Raw genomic sequence first — 24,951 nt, 5'->3', positions numbered from 1 at the left:
ACTATCATTGGCAATGATCTTTTGTTTCTGCCCCTTCAAATCTGTTGTAAGTGACAGTTTTGGACAATTTACCATCCTCAAGCATCTCTTTGTATAACTTTTGAAGCATTACATTTTCTTTGTATTCCTTCTGCCTCTGAGTCTCCTTTCTTGGCCTCACTGTATCCATAGTCACATCCACAACAGCTCTGTACCAAGAATTCACATTCCTTATGATTTTATCATTATCCTCTTAATTTTTCACTCTACATGTTCTGTTTTAGGCTTTGCATCTATTCTATTGCTGTCAAACATCAGCTACCATTTAAAAGCTCTAAATCTTTATATCAAGCAGCAACTTTTCATTTGTGCCCAGCTCACCATCAGCATCTAAAACTAAAATTTTCACCTCCTCTCCAAAGTCTTCATATTCTCCGCTTCCTTATCTGAATTTATTATATTAAATATATATTAATATAGTGAGCCTAAGGAGAAAGATATTTGGCAAAAGAACTGTCACCAAGAAGAGGAATAGTTATAGACTATACTCAGAGAAAAGCAAAAATGTTAGTCACTCAGTTGTGTTCAACTCTTTGTGACCCCAGACTCCTCTGTCCATGGAATTCTCTAGGCAAGAATACTGGAGTGAGTTGCCGTACCCTTCTCCAGGGAATCTTCCCAACCCAGGGATCAAACCTGGGTCTCCTGCATTGCAGCAGACTCTTTATTGTCTGAGGCACAAGGGAAGCCCCATGCTTGTAGACATAATACTTAATTTAAAACTTGAGTGGGAATTCATCGTGGAAAAAGGAGGGAGGAGAAGACTTATGTACTGTTTTAAACTAGTGACTCAGTAACCCCAAGTTACCTTGAACTAGTGTAGCAAAGTTGTACGATATTATTGGAACTTGAATTCCCAGAGAATAGTTGGACCAGGGATTTGAAGGATATGCAAAAGTACAATACTCTTGCTTGGCGTTGTTAGAGGAAAGAAAACTCTTATTATGAAACTTATTAATGGCTAATAACAGCATATCCTTCAGGAACATGGAAAAAGCTTCTCCCTCAAAAACACTTCATGTCTAAGTCCTCGCTCTAAAAAAGCACTCCATTATTTGGACTCAGATCCCCTCATTTTAAGTCTCTCCCAACTGTGAATAATGTGGAGGCCCTACTGATCAAGAGAATATTTTTTATTAAAAAAAGTCTTTCACCTGTTTAACCAAAATATTAACTTCAGTGACATCTGAATTCATGTTTCCTCACTCCCACATCAATCAGTGCTTGTCTTGTCTAATAAGAACTCTCATGTAGGTTTCTCTCATCTTTTCCATTGGCAGGGCCCTATGGTCTCTTTCCTATGTCTGGAGACATCAGGGTAGATTGAGAGAGTGGCACTGGTCTCGAGGTTTGGAGTAGATTATAAATTGTGTGGATCACATTTTCATGTAGTTATTTCCTGAACACTGCAGGCAGTATTATGTCAAAAGACATGATTACATGCTTTTGAACACACTGTTTCCTTTCTCTGGAATGTTCTTCTTTTGCCTCCACTGCGTGTATCTTTCCAAACCTTGTTAAATGTCACTGGCTTCCTGAAACCTGTCGGAATCCCCCAGGCAGATTTAGTCAGTTTCTGCTTTGTCCTGTTGTAGTACTTTTCAGTTTCTTCTGTTAGATAACTATTCTGTTCAGTTGTAATTTTTGAATGACTTCTGTATGTATATAAATTGGTCAGACCCAATAGGCTGAAAACACAATAGGCAGTGGGCATAGAGGGCACCACTCATAGCATCAATCTTCGTATCCTTAGCACATGTCTCATCTCATCTATAGCAGTTGCTCAATTAATATATGTTTGAAAGTATTTTTATGAGATAAAAGGCTAAAATATGCTCTTGCTGTTGCCATTGGAGAATTTATTTGTGTTCTTTCTCCAACAGAATACAGAGAGAATTTGGTATGACTTTCAAAAGTATACGCTAACAAGATAAGAGAATGTTTCTCTTCTGTCCTCTTAGGCTGACCTCTTGAGCCCAAAGCCAGTTTATTCAGATTAAGAGAGTTGATAGAATTAGTGTTAGGAAAGATTTTATATAATGGGATTTTGTTTACTGCAAGCAAATTTGGATGAATATGAGTCTCTTGCAATATTTTAACATTTTAATTCATTGCTGACTCTACAGGGCAAAGGGGATCATAACCCTTAGTCCAATTTAAGAATGATGAGTTAAGATTTTTTTCCAACAAGGCAGAGGATAAAATATGTCTTGCTTTAGATATAGTACTGCAAATTGTATTTGTATTTAAAGTAGGCAAATTCAGTGTCCTAATAGTTGATATTTTTTGCTAAAATAGGAGGGAAGAGTCCTTATAGTGATACATGCTTAAAACTTATGAATTAATTATTAAATACCTACTCTGTGCTCTGAATTAGGTAATGTGGTACAGATGCTCAAAATGATGTTCATTCTTGTAATGACATGTTTCTTATCAAGTTATAATGTTAAGAAAAAGGAGAATCACTGGGCAATACACATTTCCTGGTAAAAAAGAGAAGAAAATCATTGCTAAGTAATTCAAGAAGCTTTCACAACATTGGTCCAAAGATCAGTGTGGGAATTCTATATGGGGGGACATTATGATCAAAGAAATTGAATTGTCAGTGTTCTTTAACTTCCCACTGATACTGGGCTGAAGATACAGAGAAGTGAGATTTCATGTTGAATACTCAATATGTGGCTCATTTATGGGGGACTAAATGCCATGTGGGGTGATTTGGACTCCATGAAATGTCATGCTGTTTAGATACTCAGTCGTGTCTGACTCTTTGTAACCCCATGGACTATAGCCTGCCATGCTCCTCTGTTTGTGGAATTTTCTAGGCAGGAATACTGGACTGGGTTGCCATTTCCTTCTCCAGGGGATCTTCCCGAAGGGATGAAACTCAAGTCTCTTATGTTTCCTGCATTGGCTGGGAAGTCCCTCTTAGGGAAAATTCAACATAATGAAAAAAGAAGTTACAACATATTATTTGGGAAATCATAAGATTTTGTTAGGGACTGAAGACAAAAACTGTGGCAATGTTACACTGGCTAGGTTTGGAACAATTATACAATTAATACTGTTGATCTAGTTATGGTGCTGTAACTACTTCATGAACTTTTTCTCAATCTTTTTTTACCCCCTAGTCTAGTCTAGATCTAGTTTAGGAGTTATTTAAACCTGCTTCGACTATGTCTGTTATAGAATTAATAGCGTGAGTTAGTAAAGAGAGCCTAGGACCAGTGGTCCTGGTCTCATTGAGGCCACAACTAGGTGCAAGCCTGTTGCCAGCTCACCTGATGTTCTCAGACTTTCCTTCCATAATTCGGAAATAAGAGCATTGACCTGGATGAATTCTAAGACCTTTCAGTTGAGCTTTCTGCAGGCCAGAAGAGTTCATGGGAGCTTCCAAAATGTTCACATTATCATTGAGCTCCTGAAGTACTGACTATATATTTTAACACATACTGGGTAAAGTACGTCTTTAACATTTATAATTTGGTAGAATATTCCACCTTCCTATAAGATAGGTGGAAGGCTCAATATATAGGCAATTACCTCTTCCAAGAGTGTGTTAAAATATGGAAGAAAATAGCAGAAAATTAACCCTTGTAGATGAAGACAGTGTGCTTACTGTATAATTTAAACTTTTAAAATAAAGCTACTTATTTGCATAATGATTCTTTGGAAAGATGATCCTTAAAATAATAATACTATTCATTGATATTAAATAAAGCAAAAATAACATTGTAAAATAATCTAGAAAAGATGCCATGTTACTATATAGTTAGATATATTAATAAACATGTGAACTACCACTTGTTAGGCTAAATTTGGCATAGAAATATATTTCAAGGTAATGAATCTCTATTTTCTTCCTTAACAATTTTCTGTTTATATTTTGAAAGTGTTAATTGATTGTCATCAGTTTGTTAACCTCCATAATATGTATACAGTTGTGCAACAGATGTTTAAGAATAAGTGGCTTTCTAATATTATGTATCTAAATTGAAGTTTAAATTTGATCTTGCATTGAAAGGTTGAAGAACAGTACTTTGCTTGGATAGCCAGAAAGAAAATGGAAATAACTGGTTGTTGTATTACTATTATTTACAAGCAGACTTCTCTGTCTTTCAGTTTGAAATTAAGAACAATGACAAACTTTGCCCTTTTCAGTTTAAACTCTAGGAGTATTCTATACATTTTTGTTATGTAAAGCAAAGTATTAGTATTGGAAATTATTTTTTATTTTCAGAACATAGGTTGTCCCAAAAGAAAATTTCCTGTAAGTTGGACTTATAATTATCTTATTTCCTCCATAAATCACCAAATTTATCTGCAAATTTAACAATATTCATGATCTTTTAAATGTTAAGTAAAAAATTCCAAATATAGTCATATTAATTTTTAAGCAACTACAGCCTCTGCTGATAATACTGCTGTTGAGGCTGAAATTGCTGTCAGTAAATTCTTGAGATCATTGTTCTTATATACAGATAAAGCTTTTTCTCCAGTACAACAAATTTTTCTTCTCTACTCCAAATATATTACAAACAAAATTGCTGAATTCACAATGGGGATGATCTCCAATTTGAAGCTAGTCACTTACTGTAATCTCCTTGATGGCAAGAAGCCTATCCTATTATCTAAGTATTTCTCAGGACCAAAAGAGTTTTTGCATATTATAGGTTTCCTATGGGCCTCCCCGGTGGATCAGTGGTAGAGAATCTGCCTGCAGTGCAGGAACTGCAGGAGAGGAACTGCAGGAGACGTGGATTCAATTCTTAGCGCATGGCAATCTGCTCCATTATTCTTGCCTAGAAAATTCCATGGACAGAGGAACCTGGTGGGCTATATTCCATAGGGTAACAAAGAGTAAGTCATTGAATCCTAGACAAGTTTTATAGGCCCATGTAGCATTGAAGTAGGAGAAATTGTGCTTAAGAATTTATACAATTTCATGAAAACTAAGTCTATCTTGAGTCAGAATTTTATACTTAGGCCTCAGTGATCTATGATCTTCACCAGTGTCTTTTGTTCATATTAATATAGGAGTCTATAAATATTGAAAACTAAGTTGATACTCAATTTCTGACAGCTAAATCTTCCTATGCTTTAGCTTCCTAGTTTTAACACAGGACTTAGAACATTAACAGAAAAATGGAAATGTCTTTAATTTAGATTACTTTTTCCTTTGAGTGATCTTTCTTTTTCACCACCATAGTCCTTGTATCACAGACGGTAAAGAATCTACCTGCAATGCTGGAGACCTGGTTTCTGTCTCTAGGCCAGGAAGATCCTCTGGAGAAGGGAATGGCAACCCACTCCAGTATTCTTGCCCAGAGTATCTCACGGACAGAGGAGCCTGGGGGACCACAGTCTGTGGGGTTGCAAAGAGAAGGACATGACTGAACGACTGTTACTACTACATAGACTTTGGACAACATCCTTTACTATATTAAATTTCAGATTTCAGAGATGAGGGGAACTATCACATTTTAGCAGTCATAGTTTTATCCCAGGTCTTGTAATGATGGTGATTTCCTGAATCACCAGTTTTCCTCAGCACCCTACTCCCATTTTCCATTTTCAGAATGTGTTGGCGACTTTTAGATAAATTTGAAGCTTTCTGTCCAGCAAAATGTTTAATCCCTTGAGGATGTTCAAAGTGTTAAGACTGATGGATCTGACAGAGCTAAAATCTAATAAGAATTGCTGTTTACAACCACGATGATTCATTGGATGACAGTTTATTTATCTTTTTACGTATCTTCTTTCTGATTCAACAGCTCCCCCCACGGTTCGTATTGTGCATTCAGGCTTGGCCTGTAACATTGAAGAGGAACGCTACTCAGAAAGGGTCTACACTATAAGGGAAGGGGAAACCCTGGAATTGACCTGTCTAGTCACGGGACATCCACGTCCACAGGTGAGTCCCGAACCGTGAAATTGTGGAAAACTCTCTGACTTGTCTTGCAAATCAGAAAAAAAAAAAAAAGTATATATATATGTGTGTGTGTTTAGACAATTTAGCTAAAAATGTGTATGTGTTTGTGTGTGTGTGTATGTGAAATCCATATTATATGTGCAATGTAGGATAAAGGTGGTAATTGTTGAACATTCAAGCTTAAGTAAGCATGTAGAATAGACAAAGAAAAATTTTTTGTTTTGGTATTGTGAGGAATTTAAAAGACACTAGTCTAAGAAAGCTGTTAAAAAAGACAACTGCAAAAATATCTCTGTCAGATAACAATTCATATGGCAATGAGTTTATTTTAGAACGTGGAACATGATTTCATGATGACATAATTGCAGTGGAGGAGGCGATTGTTCTAAAAATGTGATGCACGAGGTCACAGGTACTTTCCTTACTCCTTGTCATTATATTCAGAGAAAACCTTGAAAAACAGATATTTGCAGGTGCTATGTGAATTCAGGTTCTCAGAGTAAGCAGCTACAGCTTTTACAAGCTAAGTACCAGGAATAGAAATTGAGACTTTCACGGGGCACTAAAGTGATAAATAATGAGCAAAGAAAAAAATTGTATGAGTGAAAAAAGAGGTTAGATAAGAGATAATATTGTTAGGCTATGTATTTGTGATTTAAAGATTTAATTCAGATCCAAAATTTTCAGGATGTTTTATTCATTAATTGCCAGTTATTATTGTCATATATTTAACTTGACTGGTTCAAAATATAGATTGTTATTCAACACACTGTTCTGAAAAAAGAAGTCTCATTTTGTAGACAAAGTTATATATTTTATTTGTATTACAGAAAAAAATTCCAGTTAACACACGACTGTACAGGGAAAAGTATAGAACAGTGTGAAGATTATAAAATCTCCCATCATTTTAATCTTGTCTTTTGGTTTTGTCATCCTTAACTCTTTAATTCTCAAGGATGTTTTGACTCTGTCATTTTGACCCTGAAGAGCAAATGAAAATAAGCATGTGAACTTTATAGAATGAAGCAATGAATTGATGAGACCATGAGTGAACTTTAATGGGGAAATATGTTTTATAAAAATTATGCTGTTGAAAAAATGGAAAACAATAAAAGTAATCTAAAAATTATTTTAAAATATTAAGATCCATAGTGGCTAAAATTGCAAATTATGATACTTTCTAAGAACAGAAAACTTATTAAAGAATAAATTTGTCTCAATAAAATTGAGTTATAGAAAATTTGAGGCTTCCCAGTTAGTGCAGTTATAAAGAATCTGCATGCCAGTGCAGGATACTCAAGAGACGTGGGTTTGATCTCTGGATCAGGAAGGTTCTTTGGAGTAGGAAATGCCAACTTGCTCCAGTATTTTTGCCTGGAAAATTCCATGGACAGAGGAGCCATGGGGTCACAGAGTCAGACACGACTGAGCAACTGAGCATACATAGACAGAAAATTTGACCCAGTAAATTAGCTTTGGTAGAAAAAAAATGATTGCCAAACTAAATACACAAGCCCAGACGCAATAATTGTTGAAATATGATGTAGGTAAATAAGTTGATATTCAAATAGCACTTTTATTTAAAAATTTGTATAGAAAATAATGTAGTCCAATTAAAATAATTTTAGTTATATTAAAAATGATAACATTAACTCAAGAATATTATCCCAAAGAAAGTTCAGTGTTGTTATTATTTTTTAAATTTATATTTATAGAATAAAAATTCCAGAGTAAAAAAGTTGAAATCAAAACAGGAATGTCCAAGTAAACCTAAAAGAAGACACAAGAGAATACTCACTGATGATCCCCTTATTCTTACAATGACCGTACCAAATTCTGCACATTCTGAACTAAAAATGCAACTTACATTTTAATTCATCCGATATTCTGCTCCCTCTATCTTCATACTTAGATTCTCTCAGTCTCGACATTTCTTATTTTGTCCATACATCTTCCCTTTCATGCTTCAGCAGTCTGGATGGAATCTTTGAGCTCTGAGCAATCTAAAAGAAGTTCTGAAAAACAGAAGTAGATTATTGCCTTATCCATTTTTCCTGATAAATTCCATTTTTGGAATCATTTCAGTGTACTCTAATCCTATGAAAAATTTATTATTTTGGTATCATTATTTCTTCATTCCTAGAAGCAATTCAGGTGTTTGCAGGTGAATCAGTTTCAGTTTATATTGCATACTTGGAAAATTAACTGGGCCTCTTCTTTGTCAACAAGCTGTATAAGGAAGGCTGACAAAACAGCTGGGCCTTTGCATCCTGTCTAAATACTAAAGGGCGTGCTGTTGGCAGCTGGTTTTCTCAGGATGAATTTTCTTGGCTGATACCATGAAGCTGAAAAGGTTTTCTTGCTCCTTTGTTTAATCTGAATATGATAATATTTGGAAATGCTGTGAAAAAGAGAAGTTCCTCATTCATTTTTCAGATTTCTTAATCTGTTACCTATTTCTCTGGCAATGAGAGTCATAAAGATTTCCATTTCCACAAGTATTCTAAGGAAGCAATGTAAAATTTCTTTAAAATAAGTGAATAAATTCAGTACATAGTAGTGGTTATGAGCATGGGACTGCATGGGTATAGTCCAGGATCCTTCTTGACTACTAGCGTGATCTTGGGAAAGTTCCTTAACCTCACTGCTCTCTGCATCTCAGTTTTCCTGTGTGTATAATACAATAATGGTAACCATCATATCTATATCACTGACTCCTTTCAAAAGTTAAATGCAGGTTATAAAAATATATGCATATATGTTACATATATACATATAAACAGATGGCACATAATAAAATATATACTGGCTTTTTATTATTTTAAGTAATTTATACTTGGTCTCTACTGTTGAACATATTTGAAATAAGCAAATTTTAGAAATGGTTCTTAGCATTTATATAGTCTAAATTAGATGCATTTCAATAAGTTTCACTATTTTTGTGTTTTAATGTATTGCAGAGCCTTTGCATCTTTGTTAATTAACTTTTCTTAGCTTGCAAGGACTAGAACTAAGTCCTCCTCATTAAGAAAGGCTTATTCTAAAGATATTAATATATGGAAAAGTAAGAATGGAGACAAGGGTTTGTCAATTAATCTACCGACCTAGTGTTGTTGTATCTCTGTACATTTATAATTTCAGAATTCAGCTACCTAAACTCTTAATTTTCCTTTTCTTTTTTTCCCTTCTTTTCTTTTTTCCTTCCTTCTTTCCTTCTCTCCTTCTTCCTCTTTCCTTCCTCTCTTCTCTTTTAATGTTACAAAACCAGTAAGAAATGAATTATAAATACAGTTCTCCGATAAATGATTTAAACAATAGGATATTTAACAGACTGGGTCTGTTTACTGTAACAGGTGAGTGACTGTCCAACTGAAACAACTAATATTTTTTTTCAGTATATCTTTGGATAGGGTATGGGAAAGGGTCTAGGAGAAATATCCAAAAATTTATTAATCACAAATTTCATATCAATAACTACTTTCACATTTTCCCAATACACACATAGACACATACACACAAAGTCTCACCCCCTGGTGATATACATCTTTATTAAGTTCATGGTTACATGGGGAAAATGTAGTCCCATACCTTGTTTAGGAGATAGCTCTTATAGCCTTTCTGATCATTGATACCATGCCTTCAAATAGTTTTGTTACTATTACTTTTAATATAGACTATAGAAAGACTCTTTTGGTTCAACACTCTAATATACTGTACAAGTACTGATACTTTTTATGCCCACTACATCAGCATTAACCAAAGACTTCTTAACATTTAATAAAAATCCTCATGAATTTAAAGGGTCATTTTTCTTCCTGAGGAGAACTGAATTTATTTACAGCTATTTCAGAGTTCATCATTTGTTTAATTCCATGAGCAGTTCCTGATGCTTAGAAGAAACATTTATCAGACAATTCCAGATACTTGCAAAAGCAACATTAGTCAATGTACCTAAAGAGATAATACACGTAGATCATTTAGCAGAGTGCCTAGCAAAAAGTAAATACTTAGTCATCATCATATTTATGATTGTATTACCAATACAAAATAATATTTTTTTCTATAAACTTAATAATTCTAAACTATTATTGTCATCACTACTCAATTGCAGGTAACCCAATAGAGTAGGTAGGGTATTCCTTACTCTCTCATTGAAGTTGGGCTCGGTCACAAGCATGAATTTAGCTCATGTGTTTTGAGCGAGCTGTAATCTGGGCCAGTAGTTGTGTCTACACTGGAAAAAACTGACACACTTCTGATACTAGCTAGTATGTAGCTAGTCATCTGATAAGTGAATGTTTTCGATTCTCAAGGAGAAGGATTTAAAATTTGCTCTTATGTGAGATGGACAGCCGTGCACTTGCACAGTTCTGCCCTAGCTCAAGATGAACTGTCTCACTCTTTGTAACGTTACAGTGCACAGAGAACCAGATCATCTTCATAATCTACATAACATTACACTAGTCCATTATAGTGATTTTAACACATCATTTTGCCTGCTCCGCAAGCATGATGGTCTAGAAGATTTGATGCTGTTTATGGGTAATGTGTGGATCTTATATTAAAGTCCTAAGAATAGAGTCACAGCACAAACCTTTAGAGTCTAGAACAAGACTGGACTTTCTACAGCATAGTGCTAATTGATATTTGAAACGCTGTTCTTTGGTCAATAGGAAGTAGGATCCAGTTGATACCTGCCCCCTTGGTCAGGTGATTCTGTAACACATTCTACTTCTACATGGTTCCTTGGAGGGTCCCAGAAGCATGGAGCCCCAGTCACTCTCAGCAATGTCTAGCATAATAACACTTTGTTTTATTGGTTTTTCTCCTTCTCTGTATCACTGTTCACAGTCCCCTACTTTGCTTCCCTGGAATTAATTCTGAAAATAAACTTTTACCTGTAATCTCTTGTCTCAGATTTTCCTTCCTGAGGCAACTCCAGGTTAATACAGTACCTGTCTTCTGGACTCAAACCTCATGAGGAGCAAGCACATTTATCCACCTAACGTTAGTTTGTGCTTCCTTGCTGCTGACCTAATGTTGCTTAATTCTGATTCAGGATTATTGTACTTCTACTTTTCTTGAAGACTTGGAAAGGTAAACCACATGTCACTAGGCAAGGTAGGATGCTCAATTAAATTTTGCTTTTATTTCTTAAGACTTTTAGATAATATAAATGGCATGGCTGTAGATTATATTGTCAAAATTGGATCTCCAGCATAATCAGAAAATGGATCTCAAAACAAAGTCAAAATAATTGGATATACAGATCACATGGAAGTTTGAAATTAGATGTGTCTTTTTGAAATCTGCATCTTTCAATGAAAAATATAATATATATGAGTTATGAGAACATAATCATTATTTTATTACAGCAGTTGACATGATATAAGCTTTTTAAAATGATCAGGGCATTTTCAGAAGATAGAAGAAATCACTATTGCTTATCAATATATGGTTGAGGATCTATTGGTTGTATTGTACATAGTTAACATGGATCATTTTAAAGTAAATAGCTGTGATTCTTTTAAAGTAGAAGTGTTGTATAACTACATAGACATTGATTTGGTTTTGTATTTTTATTATTAGAAGAATACTCCCATTGATATATTTTCAGTATGTATTATTTGATGTATGGGGAGATTTCTAAGTGATAGATACCCTACAATATATATTTTTCCTTTAGTTTTTAATATTTTTTGTAGTAGTTATTGAGTTGTCAGGGTTTCCTTAGTAGCTCAGCTATTAATGAAGCCACCTGCAGTGCAGAAGACCCTGGTTTGATTCCTGGGTTGGGAAGATCCACTGGAGAAGGGATAGGTTACCCACTTTAGTATTCTTGGGCTTCCTTGGTGCCTCAGCTGTGAAAGAATCCACATGCAATGTGGGAGACCTGGGTTTGATCCCTGGGTTGGGAAGATCCCAAGGAGAAGGGAACAGCTACCACTCCAGTATTCTGGCCTGGAGAACTCCATAGACGGTATAGTCCATGGGGTCACAAGAGTCGGACATGAGTGAGCGACTTTCACTTTCACTTGAGCTGTCAACAAAATCAAAATGCACTAATTTCAACTAATTTTCATGATGGGATGATAATCAATTTTTCTATTTTCAAGTCTATATTATATATATGCATGTATGTATGTATATGTACACACACACACACAGAGAAAGATAAATTCATAATACAGTGTAAGTTTTGGGGGCACATTCAACGATAAGTATCCATTTATAGTTGTATGAATCCCTGCTATTTTAAAAAGGTAGCATGAAAACAAATATATTAATAGTAGTGATCTACTTGTGATCCTATTGAATCAAATTTACCCTCTTCATTTTTGGCTAGTACATTAAAGATGCCAATTAAGAGAACTGAATTTAGTTTTGAAACTACAATGGAATGTACCACTCCTTAGGTTTACTTAAAAATATTGAGATTTGAGACTTAGCTTCAATAATTTTAATTAAAATTATAGAAAATATTACCTATCTAGTCTATATTAAAGAATATGCTATCAGTTGTAATTAATAATCTATACAGGTGCTGGTTGTAAGCATGGCACATTTATTTCAAATTAGGCTCATCACAGCCTTTTCCTGAAATTCTCAGAGATGCTTCAAACAAAATCAATAAGGAGGAAAACCTATCTATGATCTGAAAAAGTTAATTCATGTTACACAAAAAAGCACTTGTGTAAAACAAATATTTCTAGGACTGAAAAATGAGAAAATAGTTATTCAGAATGACTCAATTATTTTTTTTAGACTTGTTAATCTTTTATTTTGATTTTCCTTTAGTGCCAGTTTTAACAAAAGCCTAAAAATAACATTTATTTTCCTGACAGTTTTATCTGTTTCAATCAACAAACATTGATTTTTTTTTCCTTTTTCCCATGAAACATGAGGAATCATTATTCAATAACTTACTTGCCTTTGGTGATGATGTTGGATCAGCTTGAGAATAGCAAAATCCATAATTAGTGTCTTCACTGTTGGGTATCATCAGTTCAGTTCGGTTCAGTCTCTCAGTCATGTCTGACTCTTTATGACCCCATGGACTGCAGCACACCAGGCTTCCCTGTCCAACACCAACTCCTGGAGTTTGCTCAAACTCATGTCCATCGAGTCGTTGATGCCATCCAACGATCCCATCCTCTGTCACACCTTTCTCCTCCTGCCCTCAAGCTTTCCTAGCATCAGGGTCTTTTCCAGTGAGTCAGCTCTTCTCATCAGGTGCCAAAGTATTGGAGTTTCAGCTTCAGCATTAGTCTTTCCAATGATTATTCAGGACTGATTTCCTTTAGGAGGGACTGGTTGGATCTCCTTCGGTCCAAGGGACTCTCAAGAGTCTTCTCCAATACCATAGTTCAAAAGTATCAATTCTTTGGTGCTCAGCTTCCTTTATAGTCCAACTCTCACATCCATACATGACTACTGGAAAACCATAGCTTTGACTAGACAGAACTTTGTCGACGAAGTAATGTCTCTGCTTTTTAATATTCTCCTTAGGTTGGTCATAGCTTTTCTTCCAAGGAGCAAGCGTCTTTTAATTTCATGGCTGCAGTCGCCATATACAGTGATTTTGGAGCACAAGAAAGTCGAGTCTCACTGTTTCCATTGTTTCCCCATCTATTTGCCATGAAGTGATAGGACCATGACCTTCATTTTTGAATGTTGAGTTTTAAGCTAGCTTTTTCACTCTCCTCTTTCACCCTCATGAGGAGACTCTTCAGTTCCTCTTCACTTTCTGCCATAAGGGTGGTGTCATCCGAGTATCTGTGGTTATTGATATTTCTCCCGGTATTTTTGATTCCAGCTTGTACTTCACTGATAGCTCAGTTGGTAAAGAATCTACCTGCAATGCAGGAGACCCTGGTTCGATTCCTGGTTTGGGAATATCCACTGGAAAAGGGATAGGCTACCCACTCCAGTTTTCTTGGGCATCATAGCAATCTATATTTCTTAAGATTAACTTTTAGGCATCCAGGTATGGTATAGTACTGAATCTAACTGACCTTTTACATTGCTTTTATCGCTGTTGTTGTTCAGTCAGTAAGTCGTGTCTGGCTCTGTGATTATATGGACTGCAGCATGCCAGGCTATAATCAGAACAATTTACCACCTTGAATAATTCTTCACAGTGCCATCAAGAAGATAGACTATAGCCAGTCATTTAATAACACAAAAGTATTACATGTGTTATTATATAAAATGCATGTAAACACATTTCATAGATATTTAAATTTCATATCAGCTGAAGTATAATATTAACTTAAAGTGAAAAGTGAAAGTGTTATTCATTAAGTTGTGTCTGACTCCTTGTGACCCCATGGATCGTAGTCTGCCAGGTTCCTCTGTCTGTGAAATTCTCCAGACTAGACTACTGGAGTGGGTTGCCATTCCTTTCTCCTGGGGATCTTCCTGACCCAGTGATCAAACCCTGGGTCTCCTGCATTGCAGGGAGATTCTCTGCCACTACCAGGGAAGCCCAATAATAGCCTGAACAGTTCCCTAATTCCAGAATGGTATAAGTGTCTGAATTTCATGGTTGTACATTGGGTTAGTTTCCTAGGACTGCCACAATCCAGTCCCACAAACTGGGTGGCTTAGAACAACAGAAGTTACTCTCTCACAGTTTGGAGGGCTGGAGTTGTGATATCCATGTGTCAGCAGTGCCTGAATGCTCTCTCTGAGATTCTAGGTAGAACCCCTCCTCACATCTTCCCAGTGTCTGGTGGTAACCATCAAGACTGGCGTCCACTGGGTCTCAGCCACATCACTGCTATCTGTGCCTCTGTTGTCACCTGTATGTGTGTGTGTGCGTGTGTGTGTCTGTCTGTTGAATGGCATTTTCTTCTTCCTATAAGGATACCAGTCATACTAGTACACTCCAGTAAGATCTCATCTTAGCTAATTATGTCTGCAATAGCCCTGTTTACAAATCGGATCACATTCGGAGGAACTGGCATTTAGTATTTTAACATATCCTGCTGCTGCTGCTGCTAAGTCGCTTCAGTCGTGTCCGACTTTGTGCGACCCCATAGACGGCAGCCCACTAGGCTCCTCTTTCCCTGGGATTCTCCAGGCAAGAATACTGGAGTGGGTTGCCATTTCCTTCACCAATGCATGAAAGTGAAAAGTGAAAGTGAAGTCGCTCAGTCGTGCCCGACTCTTAGGGATTCCGTGGACTGCAGCCTACCAGGCTCCAACATATCCTAGGGAGACATAATTCAACTCATTTGTCATTTTAAATAACATAGTTTATGCATATACTAGGGCTGCTTTTAAAGAGCACATTACATATGCAGTGACTGCTGTGCATCATTAATCTTCAAGGGATTTACAGTGTTTTGCCTAATGATTTAGTATTTGTCATCCCACTTGCCTACACCCCTTCCCCTTGGCCAGCTGAGTCAGTGTCTTATTTGTCACCTCTTCCATAAAGCCTTGCTTGGTCAAAGATACTTGCTCAAGTACCATTTCTATATGATCCCAGAATACCAAGCCATTTCTTACCACAATACATCATAGGATCCTGCTTTGGGGAGTGAGTGAGATTTTAGATTTTGCAGAAAAATTCCATAGTTTCACATTTCACCTTCTCTACTTTTTCAGCTCTGTGAATATGGGTAATACTCAGTTGTCCAAAAAATTCTTTTGATTTTTTCCATAACATCTTACAGAAAAACCCAAATGAACTTGTTGGCCAACTCAATATATTTAACTTCCATTTCACTTGTTTTCCTCATGTACAAAAAGACAATTATAGTAGTAAACATCTGTTCATTAAGTGTCAAATAAAACCATACAAGGGAAGATAAAAATCTTGAATAACAATGATGATAATGATAGAAATAATAGAATAATCATGTTGCTTTTCTGTTTCCTTTCTCTCTCACTGAACTGTAAACTCCTAGAAAACAAAGGGCTGGGTCCTGCATTCCCATTTTCTATCTCAGAATGAACATAAGTCATGATTTGCCTGGGACAGACCTGGTTTACAGCTAGTGTTCTGGTACACTTGTTGATGTCATTGTCTTTCAGTCCCCAAAAGTATCCTCCTTTGGAGGATAAAATATATGGAACCATAAACATAAAGGTTTTCACAGAGGGGTTCTCGATTATTTATTAAAGTAGTAAATGTGGCAGGCATTATCACTTGGGGATAATTGTTGAATATTTTAATTAATTTGTTTCCTTTTTAAAAGTACAAAATTATGTTTGTAAATGCCTGTGTCATTTACCTCTTAAAATTAAGCATTTAAGGAAATCTTAGATTCACTTGTGTAGGCACTGTTGGAAGCCACACACCTCAGTGCCTTCAAGGTTGCATTTAATGCTCCCTTGGTAGTCTCTAAGAGTTTTTAATGTGTCTTCTTATTTTACTACCCAGCAAGAACTTAAAGACACTTGGGAAATGGGACTCAATAATATGAAGCTATTACAGCTCTGTAGTTGAAGAGTCTAGTTTTAAACCCTCATGCCACTTTGGACAACAATACACGTTTTTGTTTTTTTTTTTTAATAGATATAACAGGGCAACATTGGGGACTCAAGTGACTGTAGCATATTCTTAAGTTACAAAAACCTGGTAATTCATTGCTTGGACTTTGTTACTTTAAACAACAAAGTCTTAGTATTATGTCCAAATAACAGGGAAAAGATGGAAGTGTAATTTTCATCAGAAAAGGGAAAAATTAACATCGATATAAAGTAGAACAGAATTTGATAAGTGTATACTAAGATATGTTTGACCTCATATTGTGAACTGGCCCCACTTAATTTTGCTGAAAGGCTTTGAGAGAGCATAGTGTCAAAGTTGTACATATGGTGAAACAGAAAATCCAAAGGGAGTTAGTTCTTCTGGAAGTACAGGGAATTTAGATGCATGATATTAAATGGATGAACCTTAGGCACTTTTTCTCACATTTGAATTCCCCTGAGAGAAAAATGCACTGTCTTTGCCAATATTTTAGTTAACAAAATGGGTAAATATTCCAATACTGTGATGACATTCTGTAACATTCTGTTTTTCAGTCTGAATATTGCCAGTAGTTTGATTTCTTCATAGATTAAATTGAAAACTACATTTACTTTCTTATTAGACACATGCATAATCTAACTCTACAGCTGCCCTCAAAACCACTTTGTCTACTTGAGATTTTGATGATTAGCTCTGACTGCTTTTTCAGTTCAGTTCAATTCAGTCTCTCAGTTGTGTCTGACTCTGCGACCCCATGGACTGTTACATGCCAGGCCTCCCTGTCCATCACCAACTCCCAGAGTTTACTCAAACTCACATCCATTGAGTCGGTGATGTGATCCAGCCATCTCATCCTCTGTTGTCCCCTTCTCCTCCTGCCTTCAATCTTTCACAGCATTGGGGTCTTTTCCAATGAGTCAGTTCTTCGCATCAGGTGGCCAAAGTTTTGGAGTTTAGCTTCAGCATCAGTCCTTCCAATGAATATTCAGCACTGATTTCCTTTAGGATGGACTGGTTTGATCTCCTTGCAGTGCTTTTTAGTAATCAAAATAAGTCACACACTTGGCTGTGACTATTTAATGTGGCTGCCTAGTATAATTTACCAAAAAAAATGCAAACCAATTTTTTAATTGATTTATATAATTTTATTATGAGTCTCTCTCTGTATCCATGGGTACACATTTGATACTTCTTGAACAGATGGTGGCAGTTACTAGCAAGCTATTATGTTACATGGTCATTAGTTGGGTTTGGACAAGGGAAACAGAAATCATTCAGATTATTTGAAACTTTTAAGTATACAAAAATAGCAAAGGTTTACTGTATAGCACAGGGCATTATACCCAATATCTTGTAATAGCTAATCGGTTCAGTTCAGTTCAGTCGCTCAGTTGTGTCTGACTCTGCGACCCCATGAATCACAACACGCCAGGCCTCCCTGTCCATCACCAACTCCCGGAGTTCACTCAGACTCACGTCCATCGAGTCAGTGATGCCATCCAGCCATCTCATCCTCTGTCATCCCCTTCTTCTCCTGCCCCCAATCCCTCCCAGCATCAGAGTCTTTTCCAATGAGTCAACTCTTTGCATGAGGTGGCCAAAGTACTGGAGTTTCAGCTTTAGCATCATTCCTTCCAAAGACATCCCAGGGCTGATCTCCTTCAGAATGGACTGGTTGGATCTCCTTGCAGTCCAAGGGACTCTCAAGAGTCTTCTCCAACACCACAGTTCAAAAGCGTCAATTCTTCAGCGCTCAGCCTTCTTCACAGTCCAACTCTCACATCCATACATGACTACAGGAAAAACCATAGCCTTGACTAGAGATAATTGGTAAAAGAAAGCAATGAATCAAAATGCTCTTCACCTGAATCTAACACAATACTTCATTAGTTTGTTAAAAAAAAAAACAACAACTCTGAATTTAAAGCTGAGGATATTTAACAAAGGAAATGAATTACTGGAAATGGAAGAGGCTGAGAAGGAAAAAATAATCAATAATGGCTCTTCTTTTTTTTTTTTAATATCATCCATTCTCATGCCAGTGCCAATCTATTGTTTGAAACCAGTGAGAGTCTGGGAAAATATTTATAATCTGCAAGTGTTTAGCATCTGCTCAATGATACAGAGCAAAGTTCAGTTTAGTTCAGTTCAGTCGCGCAGTTGTGTCTGATTCTGTGACCCCATAAACTTCAGCATGCCAGGCCTCCCTGTCCATCACCAACTGCCAGAGTCCACTCAAACCCATGTCCATTGAGTTGGTGATACCATCCAACCATCTTATCCTCTGTCATCCCCTTCTCCTCCTGCCCTCAGTCTTTCCCAGCATTAGGGTCTTTTCCAATGAGTCATCTCTTTGCATCAGGTGGCCAAAGTATTGGAGTTTCAGCTTCAGCATCAATCCTTCCAATGAACACCCAGGACTGATCTCCTTTAGGATGGACTGGTTGAATCTCTTTGCAGTCCAAGGGACTCTCAAGAGTCTTCTCCAACACCACGGTTCATAAGCATCAATTCTTTGGTGCTCAGCTTTCTTTATAGTCCAACTCTCACATCCATACATGACTACTGGAAAAACAATAGCCTTGACTAGATGAACCTTTGTTGACAAAGTAATGTCTCTGCTTTCTAATATACTGTCTAGGTTGGTCATAACATTCTTTCCAAGGAGTAAGCGTCTTTTAATTTCATGGCTGCAGTCACCATCTGCAGTGATTTTGGAGCCCAAAAATAAAGTCTGACATTGTTTCCACTGTTTCCCCATCTATTTCCCATGAAGTGATGGGACTGGATGCCATGATCTTCGTTTTCTGAATGTTGAGTTTTAAGCCAACTTTTTCACTCTCTTCTTTCACTTTCATTAAGAGGCAAAGAGGAAGCCTTAAAAACAGATTTATGAACAAACAGGTCACAGGAATCCATCACAGTAGTGGAGAGGGGTACCACCTGGGGAATGCTGGCTGGCTTTCCAGGCAGTTTTCCACAGATGGACTTTCACCTTGGTAAATAAGGCCACATTAGGTTCTAATACTCATGTTATGCGTTCAGAAGTCTGGTTTTGTTCATATAATGAAAGAAGATAGGGATGAGTTTGCGTTTTCCGAAGTTATAAAGACTGATACACATACAAACAATACAAAAATCAGGTTAGGCATCTATAATGAGAAATGCATTTGCAGATTACAGCAAATTATTCCACCTGTTAATCAATGTAGGTAAACTACATTCAAAGCAAAATATTGGTCAAAATTTCAAAATTTTAATGTGCAATGGCAAATTGGTTGAACATTGCTCTTATATATTAGGATCACTCTCTCAGTAGGCAAACCAATCAAGAAGCCAAACAAAAATCAGGTTGATTTGCAAGCAATTTCAACTGGAACATCTGAAGCCTGTCTAATCTATTTTGAGGTAGGAGACCAAAAGGCCTGAATCCGGTAGTAAAGATTTTCTCTCTTTTGGACAGTTCCCAATTAGATACTACGTGCCAGTCTGTTCTCCTGAAAGCTTATTTTTCTGTTCCGAAGGATGACCTATTTATGTTTTGATTGGCCCAGTCTTTCTTTAGACTTAATATTAATACATTCAGTCACATAGTCACGTCCCAGAGATGTGCTAATGTGGTGCCTTCATTATGCTGACCTTGCATTATCCCTATTCTGTATTATAATGCTTAATGATAACTGCTTTCTCTGAGGACAATCTTAGCTCCTATATTTCTAATTTCTTTAGGATGGGTGCATCTTATTAAATTTTATTAGAATCCCAAAACTCTTTCAATATATTTTACCCTTTTTTCTGCAATTTACACATATGCAGACTGAGCCTGGAGGAGTTAAGTGACTAAGTCAAGGCCACTCACATTGTTCAGCCATACAGACTAGATGGTGTCTGTCAGACTGCTGACCTCATACTCCTGCTCCACCAACTCTGTGTTTCTAAACACATGTACCCATTCTGTCCCCTCTTAGTAACTTCACTTTTCAACTTGATAACCTGAAAAATAATTTATTTGCTACTTAGATTGGCTTTTATTATTACCAATTGTAGGCATACCCAGTATGATTTAAGTTTTGGTTCTCAAAACAACAGGATCAGTGTCATCAGGGGACTTGTTAGAAATACAGATTCTTGCTGAATCAGAAACAATAGGAGAAAAGTATAGCAACATATGTTCTAATACATCTTCTGGATGATTCTGATGCATTTTAAAGTTTGAGGGTCATTCATTTTATGAATTTATATGGTCATGCAGTCAAGAAAATCCCCAAGAAGCTCATACATAACCCCAGGGTTATGTTGGTCTTAGATATTTACCCATCTTATAAGAGATACTGTATGCATATTGTTAATTTCCACAAACTCGGCATTATCCAGCAGGCAGGGACAATCCTTTTATTGTTACTGAGGTCCTCCTATTCATTACACTTACTGGTTCTTTGAAGGCAGTTCTCGTCCAGAGTATATTTAATATAGGATAATACTTAGTAGATTGTTTCATACTTGCTTCCTTAGACATAGTGGAATGTAGTGGTTCATTATAACCTTCAGGGAAATATAGATTTAGGTTTCACATTTGTCTTTCTTAAAAGGTTTATATGAGTGTTAGTCAGTCAATCATGTTCAATTCTTTGTGATACCATGGACTGTAGCCTGCCAGGCTCCTCTGTCCATGGAATTTTCCAGGCAAGAATACTGGGGTGGGTTGCCATTCCCTTCTCCAGGGGATCTTCCCCACCCAGGGATCAAATCCAGTTCCCTTGCCATTAGAGGCAGATTCTTTACTATCTGAGCCATCAGTGAAGCCTGAAATTTCATAAGATACATAAGGAATTTGAGCACAGTGCCTGGCAAATGTTAGACACTAGTGTAAGTGCTAAATCACTACTGCCAGTATTAATAGTATTACACAGAGTGCATACTACTACCTGAAACTACTGCTGCCTTTGACACCAGTGTCTGCTTTTCTGTGACTCACAGAAGCTAATTTCTTTGTTTCTCACAGCCCCTTTATTTCTCATTCAATCTCAAAAACTTATTCTCTTGTATTATGATCTTAATAAAAACATACGTAGTAAGGAGATTTCTTTAAAAACTAAACAAAGAACTACCATATAATCCTGCAATCTCACTCCTGGGCATATACCTGGAGAAAATCACAATTCAAAAAGATACTACACATTTATGTTCATTGCAGCATTATTTACAATAGCCAAGACATGGAAGCAACCTAAATGTCCATCAACAGAGAAATGGATAAAAAAGATGTGGTACATATATACAATAAGATGTTACTCAGCCATAAAAAAAAAGAACAAATAATGTCATTTGCAGCAACATGGATAGACCTAGAGGTTGCCATACTGAGTGAAGTCAATTAGACACCAAAAGAGAAGTATATGATATTGCTTATATTTGGAATTGTATAAAAAGTGTGCAAATGAACTTACAAAACATAAATAGAGTTATAGATGTAGAAGAAAAACTTATGTTTACCAAGGGATAAGGGACAGGGGAGGAATAAATTGGGAGAATGGGACTCCAATATATGCACACTGATATACATGGTGTCACACAGAGTTGGACACAACTAAAGCGACTTAGCAGCAGCAATAAGAACCTGATATATAGCACAGGCAACACTACTTAATAATCTGTAGTGGCCTATATGGGAAAATAATCTAAAAAAACACGGTGGATACATGCATATGTATAGCCAATTCATATGCTACACATATGGACAGGGACAGGTGCTATACAATGGACAGGGAGGCCTGGCGTGCTGCAGTTCATGGGGTCGCAAAGAGTCGGACATGACTGAGCGACTGAACTGAACTGAACTGAACTGAAAGATGTCCATGCTGTAATCACTGTAACCTGTGAGTGATAAGGCAAAAGGAACTTGGCAGGTGGGATTCAGTTAAGGATTTTGAGATGGGAGATTACCCTGGGGCTCTCTGTGAAAGAGAGAAGATGATATGCTGCTGGATTTGAAGATGGAGCGACTGAAATGAACTGAATTTGAATATGGAGTGATCTAAAGTTACTCTGTCTTCTCCACTGTTTGTGACTCCATGGACTATGCAGTCCATGGAATTCTCCAGGCCAGAATACTGGAGTGGGTAGCCTTTCCTTTCTCCAGGAGATCTTCCCAGCCCAGGGATCGAACCCAGTTCTCCTGCATAATGGGCAGATTCTTTACCAGCTGAGCCACAAGGGAAGCCCTTGAAGATGAAAGAAAGCAGCAATGATTCAAAGGAAGTAGGCAGTTACAGGAAATTGGAAAAAGCAAAAAAGAAAAAAGACAGTTTTTCTCCCTGAAACTCCAAAAGATGCAGGTTTGAAATCCATTTTTAAACCTTTTATTTTTTTTAACCAGAGCTGTTAAGAAAATACCTATCTCTGGTTTTTAGCCTCTAAGCTTGTGTAATTATAATGCTAGCAATAGGAAACTAATAGTAAAACAATAGCCTAAACAATATAATACTAGAAAAGGTGTAAGTATGCATGCAATTTAAATGAAAGCTATAATTTTAATTTTAGCTGGAAATATCCATATGAACTCATAATTTAATTTTCTTTTTTGAAAATATATGCATTCCCTAGCTAAATCTAATGAAAATTTCTAGAGATAATGTCTCAAAGAGTGCCTCATAGCACCTGGATTTTGATCTCTAAGTAAAATTTCCTGGTAAATAGAATTAGGTCTTGTTGGAAGAATGATTGATTCCTATCCTGGGGCAGGCAATTACATAAGGTGAGCCTAGATTTTTATTCTGGCCGTAAAACAAAGAAAGGATCAAAGATGACAGGGTCATTTCCAAAGGACACAAAAGCCAACTGGAAAGGGCTTCTACTGGTCAAAGAATAAACAATTTGAATCTCAAAATGACTGTATTAATGTCAAATGCATCAAAATCTATATATAATAATACGAGCAAGCCAAAACAAAACAACAAAAAATTAATGGTTACATTTAGAATTTACTAACATATATTCATTTTCCTGAAAATACCTTCTATGCAAACTGTATTTCAAAGTAAGCAAATTTTTGTTAAAGAAAATATCTTCTTTGGAAATGAATTTCAGCTAATACACACTGAAATAAATATAGAATTTAAGGATCAATGTTTTTTAACCTCCTCCCAAAATAATGGATCTAGGGAGGAATCATCAATAACTGCTAAAATTATTAGATGGAATATGTTGAGGAAATTTAAAGTGGATGGATCAGGAGAAGCACACCTGGACCCCCTGATCAGTGTTAACTTAACTGGCAATGGGACAACCAGTATTCTATGCTTAAACTCCAATACAGTATACTAAAGCATATATATGGAATTTAGTAAGATGGTAACGATAACCCTGTATGCAAAACAGCAAAGGAGACACAGATGTATAGAACAGTCTTTTGGACTCTGTGGGAGAGAGAGAGGGTGGGATGATTTGGGAGAATGGCATTGAAACATGTATAATATCATATGTGAAATGAATCACCAGTCCAGGTTCAATGCAGGATACAGGATGCTTGGGGCTGGTGCACTGGGATGACCCAGAGGGATGGTACAGGGAGGGAGGTAGGAGGGGGGTTCAGGATGGGGAACACGTGTACACCCGTGGCAGATTCATGTTGATGTATGGCAAAACCAATACCATATTGTAAAATAATTAACCTCCAATTAAAATAAATAAATTTGAATTTAAAAAAAAAGCACTGGGGAGTACACGGTGCTACCCATGAATTATTCTTGCTCTGTTCCCAAATAAATTTAAGAGTGAACCTAAATATAATGAAGCCTATAGAACTAACTAGCAGTTTCTAGAAAATATGGAGTTAGGAAACAATGTTAAATAGTACCAGAAGGCAATCACCTAAACATGGATTGTAGGAAATGTATGGGTCAGATCACCAGTACATACTGTGGGTGGGGAAAAGTTACAGACTTAGATGTATAAGTGTCATATCATTCTTACGTAATGGGTAAGAGTTTTCCAGACTCTTACCGAAAAAAAATATTCAAAAGGACTCTCAAGACAATTGGGAACTATTGAATACAGCCTGGTTTGTATTATATTAAGGAATCCCTATTCATATTGTAAGATTTAGTGGTTATGTATTTTGATGTAGTATTGATATTCACAAAGATAACATGAAGTATTTACAGAATATATGATAACAGTGTCTGTAATTTGCTTAAGACATTTCAAGATAACTAAAATATATGATGAAAAAAGACGAGAGGATGAAAAGGGGAACTCTAAATGTAAGTTGTTTGTTGAAGCTGTGTGAAGGGTATATATGAGCTCATTAAAAATTCTATTTACTTTTGTGTAGGTGTAACATTTCTAGAATGTTACGATAAATATCAAAATAACATTGGATTGAATCTAGCACATAGATGACAAATAACTGAGTCTGCGGAGTGACATAACCAGAGCTGGACAGGGAGAGTTTTAGTCTGGAAAGCATTTTAAAGCAGATAAGCTAAATACCTAAATA

At 36.5% G+C, this 24,951-nt stretch overlaps 1 protein-coding gene across 1 annotated transcript in view; it reads left to right on the top strand.

Annotated features, from left to right (window-relative positions):
* MDGA2 (MAM domain containing glycosylphosphatidylinositol anchor 2) overlaps positions 1-24,951 on the top strand; it is a 918,782-nt gene that overhangs the window by 384,965 nt on the left and 508,866 nt on the right. The window contains exon 2 of the mRNA XM_052646754.1: positions 5,814-5,953. Coding sequence (XP_052502714.1) covers positions 5,814-5,953 — 140 coding nt within the window. The remainder of the gene's footprint in view (positions 1-5,813; positions 5,954-24,951) is intronic.

The sequence above is a fragment of the Budorcas taxicolor genome, chromosome 10 (genome assembly GCF_023091745.1).
Source record: "Budorcas taxicolor isolate Tak-1 chromosome 10, Takin1.1, whole genome shotgun sequence".
Classification (NCBI taxonomy): Eukaryota; Metazoa; Chordata; class Mammalia; order Artiodactyla; family Bovidae; genus Budorcas; species Budorcas taxicolor.
The sequence above is the reverse complement of the archived record's forward strand: the minus strand, read 5'-3'. Positions and strand labels throughout refer to the sequence as shown.